The 13,695-nt window shown below is 38.3% G+C and overlaps 1 protein-coding gene across 9 annotated transcripts in view; it reads left to right on the top strand.

Moving 5' to 3' along the window:
* Window positions 1-13,695, top strand: part of SYNE2 (spectrin repeat containing nuclear envelope protein 2) — a 331,802-nt gene that overhangs the window by 55,790 nt on the left and 262,317 nt on the right. For all 9 annotated transcript variants that reach the window (XM_060004429.1, XM_060004425.1, XM_060004428.1 and 6 more), the window contains exon 2: window positions 2,524-2,653. In XM_060004429.1, the coding sequence (XP_059860412.1) occupies window positions 2,575-2,653 (79 nt within the window). In that variant the 5' untranslated portion in view covers window positions 2,524-2,574. The remainder of the gene's footprint in view (window positions 1-2,523; window positions 2,654-13,695) is intronic.

The following is a 13,695-nucleotide window of genomic DNA, read 5'->3' as shown; positions in this document are numbered from 1 at the left end:
CTTTTTTTTTTTTTTTTTTTTTTTTACAAATACTACTTTTTTTTCTACAACTTTAATATAGAATATAGTGGATTCCACATGCCAGTCTAGTCCAGGAACATTTCTTGATTCTCTGGTTATCAAATTGTTGCATACTATTCTGTTTTTAAGTTCTTTCCCCTACATTTGATAACTTATATTTGTTTAATATTGAATGGCAATGAGTGGCCCTCAGAGACATTCTTATTAAATTCAAGGTATTACCCAAATAATGCTTACAGGACTATTTGGAGGGAGATGCTGTTTTATATTAAGTACACTCCTCTAATCACATCTATCTTCAGATTCAAGCGATAGGACATGCCTTCTCCTGTGCTTCCATAACACCTTCTACATATGTTTCTTAGAAGATTTCACTCAATATGTGTTTATCTGTCATTCTCAGAAGATTGAATTCCTTGAGAGCAGCATATAGCATATATAAATGCTTGCTGAGTAAATGAGTAAAAGAAGGAATTAATAAAATCTGGCTAAGTTTTAGCTAGCTCTAGCTGGCTCTATGAGGTACCAACCTGTATTGGCTAAGAGCATGGACTCTTTTTTTTTTTTGCGGTACGCGGGCCTCTCACTGTTGTGGCCTCTCCCGTTGTGGAGCACAGGCTCTGGACGTGCAGGCTCAGCAGCCATGGCTCACAGGCCTAGCCACTCCACGGCATGTGGGATCCTCCCGGACCGGGGCACGAACCCGTGTCCCCTGCATCGGCAGGCGGACTCTCAACCACTGTGCCACCAGGGAAGCCCAGAGCATGGACTCTTGAAACCGAAACCACCTGGGTTCAAATCTTAGTTCCATCATTTATTAGCTTTGTGTCCTTAGACAACGGTATATGACATTTGTGCATCTCAGTTTAGTCTTCAAATATGGGATAATTACGATACCTAACGCATGCTTAGAACAGTACCTATATATAGTAAGTGCTATATAAGTGTTTGCTACTATCATTATTATCCTTTTATTTAATAGCCCTGGCATGGAATAGTGGGTGCCATTAGGAAATTAATTCTGGAATTCAGTTTTTCTCCCTGTCATCATGAAGAAGTGCTTTGCCTTCACTTTGGGTTCAGGAACTCTCAGCATGGGAATGGGTAGTGGAGGTCTTTAGTACACCAACAACGGAGGACATTTGTACCTTTATCAATCAGCAGGCTGCACAGGCTCATTGAACGATCAAGAAGCTTTTTATTTTGATTAGAATTGTATCAACTCTGTATAGGAACAATGTTACCTCAGGCAGGCTCTGTTTCATCTTACTTCAGAGGATAAAACTAATTATTAATTGATAAACATATTAATTAATAAACATAGTTTATTTGGTAGGTAAAATCTTTAACAACGGTGATCCATGGGAGAGATGATAAAGAAGTTTTGGATGATAAACAGAGTGGGAAGACAGGATTGAAAGATTTTCGAAGTCTGGCTCTAGCATTAGATGTTTAATGATTTTTGTTCTTTGCATTTTTTTTAAGTGGTCTATTGGATATGACTGATTGTATCTAGCTCTTGGCCTCAGGTTTATTTATTTTTTTGTCTCTCCCCCCGCCAACATTTTATTATGAAGAATTTCTAATATACAGCAAAGTTAAAGGATTTAACAGTGAACACACATATTCAACACACAGATTCTGCCATTATCGTTTTGCTATACTTTGTTGATCACGTGTCTGTACACTTATCCATTCTTCTATCCATCCCCTGATACATTTTATGTTTTTATGTACTTGGTTAAGTTTATTTTGCTAAGGAAGTCATCATCTGTATGGGAGAAGTCAATGATTTATTCTCAGCCCCCAGAATACAAATAGTGGCATACACATACACGAAGCAGTACTTTTAAAGAGTTGCTCAGTAAGAATTACTCTTACTGGAAGGATTCCTTAAAAGTCAGAGTGGGGGTAGAGAAAGAAATGTGTACGTGGAAAAATAAGGGCTTAGGAAAATAATTCAATATCTTAGATAACCCATGAAAACATTCTTTTTGATATAGTTTTTTTAGTTTCACTTTGCAAACTATGCAGACCCAGTTCTTATTGTTTCCAGTAAATGGCAACAATCATGGAGCAGAAAAGGAACTAAGTTAAATGAAAAACTGTAAAGAAAATCCTTGTATGTTGAGGCTAATAATATAATACACACAAAACCTAAGATATCAGTTCGTGTCAGCTTTACATCCTCTGGACAAATTATAAAATATAATTGCGTAGCTTTCCTTTTCACCGCTAGTATAGAATCTGCAATGCTAGCTCTTGTGGAGTTCTGCCTGCAAACTCTAAAGGGACTGAATAGGTCATAGGGCAAAATTTTGATTATGATTCAAAAAAGAAGGCGTAGTCACTTTGTTCCATGTGAACTAAGCAACACTTTCTAGAAAGCTGTGATTCTTTTGGAGGGCAGTTTCTGGTTGCTGTTGTTTCCTGGCAATGCATGTTTACTGGAAATGCAGGGCTGCAGAGTTACTAATGAGCATTTATCCCTTCTATTTTTAGTTCACTTCTTTAACTGAGATGGACATGATATAATCTCCATTGAGTCAAAGGATGGCATCTAGTCCTGTGCTTCCCACCGAAGACGAACAGGTTTCCTTGGGCATCGATGATCTCCATTTTTCATTGCAAGGTATTAAGATTGGGTGTGGTAACTGTGAGAACCTAACTCTCATCTATTCACAAATTGTATTGCTTTCTGTCTCTCTTATGGTAAAATATATACATGTATCTGTATTTTTCCAATTGTAGAATCTTTCAGTATACTTCAATATCTTTACTGCTATCTCAGCTACTTAGGAAAGTAAGGGATACCTGGAAGGAACTTGGTATCTCGGTTTCTCAATCTGAGTGCATGTGTTTTATTTGCAATGAAAATTAAATAGTTAACCATAGTTTGCTTGGCATTGTTTGCACTTATTTTACATCTTTTTGAATGTACATCCTTATTTTGCCCTAATAAAAAGGAATAGTAGTAGTATTAAAAGTGAGTGAACTTTCAGTCCCATGAATTATGTGTGCCTTTATGCAAATAAGTACTGTCCGTATTTTTTTTAATGTTTCTTGGCAATATTTATTATGTACTTTGAAAATTCCTTAGCCACTAGACTTTACACCTCTGTTGCATATCTTGGAGCTGAGTAGAGTCAGCTAGTGTAGAATAAATAAGGGTATGGCAAGTCTTTGAAAATATTTATGTCACTGTGTGTTTTAAAGTAGTTGAAAGATTATTGACAGCATTATGTAACATTCTTAGAATGTTATTTAGAAGCCATAGCTTTTGAGTCACTAATTTTTTTTATTTTTAATTTATTATTAAATTAAATAGAAGAATTGAAGTATAATAGACATATAACATTATATTAGTTTCAGGTGTACAAAATAACAATTCAGTATTTGTGTAGGTTGTGAAGTGATCATCACAATAAGTCTAATTAACATCTGTCACCATACATAGTTACAGAATTTCTTCTTCTTGTGATGAGGACTTTTAAGATCTACTCTCTTAGCAACTTTCAAATATGCAGCACAACGTTATTAACTATAGTCACCATGCTGTGCCTTATACTTATTTGTGTCATGTATGATAAAGATCCCCGAAAGACTTTCTTTCTGATATCTCTTTTTAATTAAACATGGTTTTGAATGATTAACTTCTTGACCTTGGGGTCAATGGCTTTTAAAAATAAATATCATGTAATTTGTATAGACTCAAGAAACATATTTTGAGGGATAGTACTTGAGGTAAGAATTTAAAAAATTCTCAGTAAGTGCATTTTTATGGTGTTATATACTTGTCATAAGTAGTTTGAATCAAATTTTCATTTATCGGAAAAAACCCAATGTTCTTATTTTTCTCTCAAGTTTTGGTTGAATATGAGTAGTAATTCATGTGCCCTAAAGTGTATCAGGAAGATAGTGCATCAATAAATGGTCGGTAAATCTAATTTCTTCCTTCCTTCCTTCCTTCCTTCCTTCCTTCCTTCCTTTCTTTTTCTTTCTTTCTTCCTTCCTTCCTCCTTTCCTTTCCTTCCCTTTCCTTCCCTTCCCTTCCTTTCTCTCTTTATCTCTCTCCCTCCCTCCCTTCCTTTTTTCCTGAATCAATTGATCCTGATAAGTATTTATGTATGCATTTATTTGATTTTTTTCTTCCAGTTTTATTGAGATATTATTGGCATACAGCACTGTATAAGTTTCAGGTGTACAGCATAATGACTTGACTTACATACATCATGAACTGGTAATCACAATAAGTGCAGTGAACATCCATCATCTCAAATAGATACAAAATTAAAGAAACAAAAAAATTTTTTTCCATATGATGAGAACCGTTAGGATTTACTCTTGACAACTTTCATATATAAAATAGAACAGTGTTAATTATATTTATCATGCGTACATTACACCCCTAGTACTTATTTATCTTGTAACAGACTGTAACTAGACTTATTATGGTGATCCTTTTGAAATGTATAGAAATATTTAAACACTGTGTTATGTAACAGGAACTAATATAGTGTTGTAGGTCAATAATACTTCAAAAACAAACAACCAACCCAACATAGAAACTCACAGAAAAAGATCAGATTTGTGGTTACCAGAGGCAGTGGTGGTGGTGGAGTTGGCTGAAAGCAGTCAAAAAGTGCAAACTTCCAGGTAAATCTAATTTCTCATGCTGGCTCTGCCACTTACCAGTTCTTTGAACTTGGATAAGAGACTTTATCTTTTTTGCCTCAGTTTCCACATATTTAGAATGTGGGTGATGATGCCTATATTGCACCTGTGCTTTGAAGATGAACCATAATGCATGCAAAGGGCTTAGCACCATGCTTGCCTGACATAGAGGAGGAACATAGAGTAGGAGCTCAGTAAATGCATCATAATTTCTTTGTAGATATTACAGTTAAAATCTTTGTCCCAAAGGATTTCTTGTCCAGGAGCACACAGCTAGAGTAGAAGTTGCATGGTGGGTAGGAAAAAATGGTAAACCAGATGTCTGGTTTTCAGTTTTGACATTTCTGTTCAATGGCTTCCCATCACACATGGGATAAAGCCTAGACTTCTTGGTGTGGCTCACAGGCACTTCCTGTCTGCTGCTCACCTTTCTCTCTGCCCTCATCTCCCACAAGCACCCTGTGCTCCAGCCCCATGGCTCCTTGAGGGGCCATGCTGCCCTGCTTGTGTGCTTTTGTTCGGGTGGTTCCCCGTGCAGCTCTCCTGTCTCCTCTTTCCACTGGAAGAGTCCAGCTCATCTAGGCCTCCTCTATCTCTGTTCATCCCAAACTTAGCCAGACTCGGCCCTCTCCATGAGCCCCACTCTTTCTTTGGCTGAGATTCACACTGTGTCCTCTGTTCTCCCATAGTACCTATTTTAGCACTTATAATAATAGTATAGGTGTTATATTTAAAGATGTTTTCTTCCCCACTGTAGAGTTTTATGTAGCATGCTCTAGCTTACACAGCACCCTTACGTACATTACCTCATTTGATCCTTACAACCACACTGTAAGGTAGATATTTTTATCTTCAAGATACAGAGAAGGAAGCTGTGGCTCACAAAGATGGAATTACTCCCCCAGAGTCACACAGTTAGTGAGCAGCAGAGCTCAGTTTTGACCTGGAGGATAGTTTTCTTTCCACTGCACCACAGCCACTCCGACATAGTTCAAAGAACAATTTGAAAGAGGGAATTTCCCGAACAACTTTCTCTGGAAAGTGCAAATAAATCTTAGCCTTACCCTAGTTAATCCATAGCAAACTTTTATATTTTTAATTTTTATAGCAATCTTTCACATCCTGAATATGGATGGGCATTTTCAAGTAACATTAATCTCAGGTTCACAAGTAGCTCAAAATAATTAGCAAGTTACTGATAAATGAGTGTTTTCTTATAGCATGTTTTGAATTATACTAGGTTATACAATCTGCTCTACAGTAGGAGATGAGTATGGGCTGCTTGGCAATGGAAATGTGATATACACGTGCTGCCGGTGTGAATGATTTTTCCTTCATGGTCTCTTTAGAGGAATATGCTGCTGGATGCATTGCTCTATAGGGGGAGAGGTGGAAAACCAATACTATACTATAGTCAGCTTTACACTGGGCAAGGGCTGCTCACATTAGCCAAATACTCTCAACTGAGGAGTTCCCATGACTGTAGAATGAAGGCTTAACCATGAAATGAATGGATTTCCCAAAGTTAAGTTCTGTATTGTTATCAGCAGATTTGTAATGATTCTTTCGGCCTGAGTTGCTGAAAGAAAGAAAGAAAGAAAGGAGGGAGGGAGGAAGGAAGGAAAGAAAGAAGGAACTTGTATGTATTTCTGAAGGTAACTTTGGTTTCATTGCACGGCTATTAGCTACGTAGACAAAAACATTGATAGACAATATTATGAACATTAGCAACTACTGAACTGCAGGCTGTTGGCAATAGTCTTAAAATCATTTGGCTTTGTACACCATGTAAGCAGACTTGTATTTCACAGAATTCACATGTGCTTAGTGATCCTTGGAGTAATATAAGTAAAGAGATTTTATGTCATATGAAAGGCTCAGGATGACCGCTCATAAGAAAGGTTTTTTCTCCTCATTTCAGAACCTTTTTTTAAAAGGAAGAAAGAGGCCTATTTAACTAATAATGCCTACTTTATTTTAGCCAAAAACTTATATAAGGTGAGGCAATTATGGCCATACCTTGACTGAGAATAATACGCTTAAGAAAAGATTAAAATGTCTGCATTGAAATGGGGTGAATCATTGTTGATATGCTATGAAAACAGGTATATTATGTGTGCAAGGCCAACAAGGCATCAGACCTAAGGAATCAGGCAGTGCGTTGCTGAAATTCATAGAGCAGGACAATAAACATCATTTATTGTTCATCATTTGTGTGATCTTTGAGAAAATGTCTTTATGAAGGGATTTGGCTCCGGACGCGCAGGCTCAGTGGCCATGGCTCATGGGCCTAGCCGCTCCATGGCATGTGGGTCTTCCCGGACCGGGGCACGAACCCGTGTCCCCTGCATCGCAGGCGGACTCTCAACCACTGTGCCACCAGGGAAGCCCATATGAAGGGATTTTTAAAGGCACTTTTTGTAGAGAGATATTTGTGATCTCTTAGTCTAGTGAGGATAGTAATATTGAAATGGTTGGATTTTAGGGAGGAAAAAGAAATGACATTTGTGAATTTGAACAATTTGAGCAGATTAATGTAAAAACTGGAATTTATTTTAGTTTAGTGCATTTTGTACTACCATGGATGGTCCACATTTTAAATAAATTATAGATATGAAAGTTTAAGCTATTAAAATGATAAATAAATGGTTGCTTTTAAAAATTATTTGCTTTACTGAGGTTTCCATTATAGACTTTCTTTACATCTTTCCATTGGATTTCTTACCTGGCAAAATAATAGGTGCTTCCTTCTCTTTTATCCTAAGAGAATAGTAAGTACATATTTTGTCTGAAATAACATCTCTGCTAAGCTCTTCAGGTGGGAAAGGTATGTTCAGAGAACATTTCTTTGATGTATCGGGCAGATACGATTATGGAAGCAGTAAAGGGTAAAGCTGGATAATACCACAGAGTTTTCAAGTCGGAAGGGACTTTCTTTGCCATTCCATTTAATTTGAGACCAAAGGAGGAATCCCTTCAGTAGGATTTCTGAGATGAAGATCCTTGAGTGAGTTGAATTCAAGCCCAAGAAGTTTGGGGATTTTGCTTTTAGGCAGCAGGTAGCTCTTGGGTCTTGGGAATGAGAGGACAGGGTCCATGGTCAGAGTTGTGCCTTAGGAGATTAGTCTGGGTTTGAGGTATAGGAAGACTTGAAAGGGGTGAGAAAGTGAAATTGGAGAAACTGATTAGAAAGCTTTGCAAATATCTGCGTATTGGGTAATGTTGGCGTGGATTCGAGTTATAGCAGTGAGTAGGAAAGTAAGGGACCGATAAGAAACCATTAAGGTGGAAGACTCAGTAGGACTCTGCAGTTATTGACTATGCAAAATAAGGTGGAGAAGCTCCAAAGTTAGAAGCTGAGCTGCTTGAGATAATAGTGGTAGCAACTATAATGTCCAAAGTATTAACTTCCTTTTTTAAAAAAATAAATTTATTTATTTATTTATTTTTTTATTTTTGGCTGTGTTGTGTCTGTTGCTGTGCACCGGCTTTCTCTAGTTGCGGGGAGCAGGAGTTACTCTTGGTTGCAGTGCGTGGACTTCTCATTGTGGTGGCTTCTCTTGTTGTGGAGCTCGGGCTCTAGGCGCATGGGCTTCAATTGTTGTGGTGTGCGGGCTCAGTAGTTGTGGCTCGCGGGCTCTAGAGCGCAGGCTCAGTAGTTGTGGCACATGGGCTCAGCTGCTCCACGGCATGTGGGATCTTCCCGGACCAGGGCCGGAACCTGCGTCCCCCGCATTGGCAGGCAGACTCCCAACCACTGCGCCACCAGGGAAGCCCCTTAACTTCCTTTTTATTTAGTGTCTTTTCACCAAGTATTTTAATAGCATCAAATAATAAGACCATTAAATACTATTTTATATCAATATGCTTAAAATAAATTGTTGTAGATAAAAAATCCTGTTTTCAAAGAAACTCTTGAGAACTTCCTATGTCATGGAAAGCTTAATAGCACGACACAGGTAGAGGGCCCATTTGAAAGTCAAATTAATAATGAGTGAAATTGATACCTGGAATTGACATGATATTTTAAATCAACTATAGTTCAATTAAAAACAATGAGTGGGGCTTCCCTGGTTGCTCAGTGGTTGAGAGTCCGCCTGCCGATGCAGGGGACACGGGTTCGTGTCCCGGTCTGGGAAGATCCCACATGCCGCGGAGCAGCTGGGCCCGTGAGCCATGGCTGCTGAGCCTGCGCGTCCGGAGCCTGTGCTCCGCAACGGGAGAGGCCACAACAGTGAGAGGCCCGCGTACTGAAAAAAAAAAACCAAAAAACAATGAGTGAAATTGACTGACTAGGCTGACTCATCTTGTGATATTTTAAGTGGTAGCTATGGCAATTTTGGACACTTTATACATTTCAGATTTAAGTTTTTTTTTTTTTTTTTTTGATGTGCACCATTTTTAAAGTCTGTATTGAATTTGTTAGAATATTGCTTCTGTTTTATGTTTTGGTTTTTTGGCTGTGAAGCATGTGGGATCTTAGCTCCCCGACCAGGAATTGAACCTGTACACCCTGCCTTGGAAGGTGAAGTCTTAACCACTGGACTGCCAGGGAAGTCCCGATTTAAGTTGTTTCATAATTTTATGTACCAGGAGCACATTATTTTGTTTTCAAAAATGAGGTAGGCCAATGGTAGCTCATTAGAGCAACAGCATCCGAATAGAGAATGTTATCATCAATTAGACAAAGGACTAGGAAGGAGTGTGTATTCTGTTACCTTTGCCACCACACGTGGAATTAACTTTCATGCGGTCCTGCCAAAATGCTGGTGAATGGTTAACCATCTGCACGAACCTGTATAAAACCACGTCCAGCCAAGTTACTGTGTTGTTTCAAACAATGCTCATATGTTTTATTTAGTGCTGTTATCTTCTAGATGACATATTTTAAAAGGTTAAAAAGCCCTTTATGCCTTCTGGGTAGACATTGCTTGGTAGGGCTGAGCAGTGAAATGTGAGTCTCTGTAGTTAGGTTATTACTCCATTTAAATTTATTCATGGTTTACTGAGTATCCATCTGAAGGGAGGCTTTCAATGTATGTATTCCTTTTAATAACATTAGAAAATGTTTGTGTTCGTTGGGTTAGATTACAAGAATAATTATGTGATGTAATGTTGAATTTTATTCACTTGTTCAGTAAATACTGGATGGCAACCATAGGTAGGGTGTTAAGGATGCAAAGATGAATAGATTGAGCACCTGCAAGAGGCGTGTAGTCCAGCTGTGCTTTTGCCTGTTGACATCATGTGAAAGTGACATCAACAAGTAAGACAAATAAGAACTTCCCAGGAGTTTGTTTTCCTGCTGAACCCTCTGTCATTATTCCTTATCCTGGAGTTTCCTTTCATCTTTGGACATCTCTTGCTCTAATAAGCCATCTGAGTTCCTCTAAGTATGTTAGGTGCCCTGCATAGGAAATCTTGTATCTTTATTGCCAGTGAAATTTCTGACGTGTTTTAGGCTTTCAATAAAAAACCCTGTAATGAAAAACTGAGTGGCCATTCCACTATAAAGGTATATATTAGGAGTTTGGGATTAACATAGACACACTAGTATATATAAAATAGATAATCAACAGGAACCTACCGTGAAGCACAGGGAGCTCAATCTTCTGTAATAACCTATATGAGAAAAGAAGCTGAAAAAGATGGATATGTGTGTATGTATAACTGAATCACTTTGCTGTACACCTGAAACTAACACAATATTGTAAATTAACTATATTCCAATATAAAGTAAAAATTAAATTTAAATTAGAAAAAAGAAAAAAATATATAAAGTATCCTGAATTAGAAAAATTGTTCAGTGTTCAGGGAAATCAGACAGGATGGAAACAAAGATTTCTTTAGACACGAGGCAGTGAGGTATATATATGGTGTTTAGGGGCTCAGTAAGTAGTGTTTTAGTATCATGTTTCTGAGAGAAATTCTGTTCTACCTTATGACAGTGAGTGAATGAAACTGTGAAGACTGAGAAAGAGGAGTGGATTTAATAAAATGCTTCTGGGTAGGATTTCTGCCCTTTTGCACCTAGGTCCCCAATGTGGGATTTTGATGGAAATGATGAATGAAGAGTAAGAAATATGCAGACAGTATTTTTGCTTCTTTAACCAAGGCAGACTGCTTTGTTATTATGAATAAAAGCAATATCTCTGGGTTTCTTTGTTTTTTTGCCAATTAGGTGATTATTACACCCGGAGAAAATAATCAAGTTATAGTCCTTCACCAGCTATCAGTGCTGTACTGTCCCAACAAAAAAGCTTCCAGAAAGTTCCTGATATCATAATAGCTGATACTGTCTTCTGCTGTGTTGTTTTGGAGGATTAGTTGCCTTCATATTGTAAAGCTTCATAATCTTAAAAATATTCCAATTAAATGAAAAACAAAATAGCTCTGGAAGCAGTGAATGATGTTTTTCAGGGAAAGGTTTTTTCTTTTTCTTTTTTTTTTTTTTTCTTTTTAGGTTGTATATATACGGTTTCGTCTTCTGGGAACTTTGGTTCTGTTTTTGCCAGGAGTTTGGGGATAAGCTTACTTTATTCTGGGTCAGTTACATTTTGAAAAGTAGGGCAAGATAAATCCAGGGTCATTTAGAGTCCTGTTAAAGTAGGTTAACAAAGATCTCATTCATTCCTTATAGAAATCAGAATCCTTTTTAATTAGCCCCATGGGCGATACAAGATTTTCTGAGCATTTGTTGTGTATGCATGTGTGTGGGGAGGGGGTGTAATTATTCAGAGCTTGAAGTAGTATATTAGGAAAAATAAAACTCAAAATAATTTCCCTTTGGAAATGGGAAAATTTGAAGTAAATATAAGAGATTAATTCATAACCATCTGGTGGGTTTAGTGTGTGATTTTATACTCTAAAAATCAGAGGTCATTCTACATGTGCCTCTTCAAGAGATTACTTCCCTCATCTGGTTTCAGCATTGGTGATTATAATTTCTCCAAATGGCTCCATTTTTCTAAAACGTTCAGCAGGGAAATTTGGTAAAAGGTAACTGTATTTGTTGTTCTCAATATGTATGAGAGCTGAAGTTTACTAATAACCACCGGGTATTTTTAGAGTCATTTAAAAATGATAGATAAAAAGCTGTGAATGATTTATTAGAGAAATGGAATGTTTGACATTATCATGTGTGTATATCTTAGATATATGTATATCTTAGAAAGATAATGTGTGTATCTTTGCAGGAGAGATATGAGATTCTGGGTGAATAATCTCTCCTGGTCATTGACGGTCTATGAGGCAACATGTGTTGAATGAGCACTGGAAGAAAGTGGGAGAAGAGCAGCCACACACACTTGCTCTCTGCCTCTGGGGTGGAGCAGCATGCACGGGTCACGCCTTTGTCTTTTCAGCCTTTACTACAAAGGATACTACCAATTACACGGGTAGCGAAATGTTACAAGATCAAGGGCACCTGGCTCAAATACGGAACACCAACAGCCCTTCTCAAATTTGAGTAACATGTAGGATCTTTCCAAAACGTGGGCGTTGTTGGCCTTGTCTTCAGTTAAGAAGGATATTCAGAGTGCAGACTAGTTCTGCTGTTTGTGTCTGTCTGCCTCAGTCTGAGTGTTTACTCAGCAGAACTTCCAGGGTGGTTTGATGTCTTCAAAACAAAATGTTTCAAAAGTACAGTTGAATTCACACTTAACCACTTTATCGCGTAATTACGGTTTTTATGAATACAGGTAAATCTGTTCATTGATATATTCATGCAGCATGTGAAACCCCACCTTGTATCAAGCACTATTTTTTTTTTTTTTTTATCAAGCACTATTTTGGGTTGAGAGGTTATTGAGGTGAACAACTCCAGTAAGCTTCATGTGCCCCACGAGGCTTGCATTTCAGTTACAGAGACAAACAATAAATCATTAAGAAAAATAGCAAATATCAAAAACAGATTTATGCAAAAATGGATTTATGCTTGGGCATCTTCTTTAGATCAGGTGTCAGAGAAGGAAGAGGAGATACTTAAGGAGCAATTGAATAACACAAAGGAGCTGCTGTGCAAAGAGCTAGGGAGGAGCATTCCAGTATGAGACAATGGCTCAAGGAAGAACTCAACAAGAGAAACAAACATGGTGAATTCATGGAGCAAAGGGAGCCTGGTGTGGCTGGATTGTGGTGGATGAGGGGCAGGGTGATTGGAGAGCAAGGCAGAGCTGGGTTAGGCAGGGATTCATCAGCTCTAAGCTAAGGTGTGTGGATGGGAAACCTTTGGAAAGTTTTAATCAAGGGAGTAACATGATCTGATTTACATTTTCCACTCTGGCTGCTGGGTGGAGAAGGGATTATCTGGGAGCAGGAGGGGAAGCAGGAAAGCCAGTTAGGATACTTTTGTTGTAGCCCTGGTGAGATATCATAGTATTTTGGACCCAGGGTGGTAGCAATGGGATGAAGAACCACGGATTTCTTTTCAGAGGATGTTTGTGAACATTGGGATGATTGGGTGATTAATAAGAGAAATTAAGGATAATTTCTAAATTTTTGCCTTGAGCAATTGGTTATGGAATTTATTGTGATAAAGACTGGCAGATAGGTCTTCCCTGGTGGCGCAGTGGTTGAGAGTCCGCCTGCTGATGCAGGGGACATGGGTTCGTGCTCCGGTCCGGGAAGATCCCACATGCCGTGGAGCGGCTAGGCCCGTGAGCCATGGCCGCTGAGCCTGCGCATCCGGAGCCTGTGCTCTGCAACGGGAGAGGCCACAGCAGTGAGAGACCCGCGTATCGCAAAAAAAAAAAAAAAAAAGATTGGCAGATAAACTAGTTTTGGGGGAAATCAAGCTTGTATTTTTGCCATGATAGATATGAGATGCTTATTTGATATCCAGATGGAGATGTCAAGTAGACAGTTGGATGTCAGGATTCAGAGTTCTAGAGAAAGGTATAGATTTGGCAGCCATCAGCATATGGCTGGTATACTTACATTTAAAGCCACGGACTGGATGAGATCACCTATGGAATATGTAGCTAGAGCAGACCTTTTAGG

Source organism: Delphinus delphis, chromosome 2 (assembly GCF_949987515.2).
Source record: "Delphinus delphis chromosome 2, mDelDel1.2, whole genome shotgun sequence".
NCBI classification, from domain to species: Eukaryota; Metazoa; Chordata; class Mammalia; order Artiodactyla; family Delphinidae; genus Delphinus; species Delphinus delphis.
Note: the sequence above shows the minus strand (reverse complement) of the source record. Positions and strands in the feature narration are given on the sequence as shown.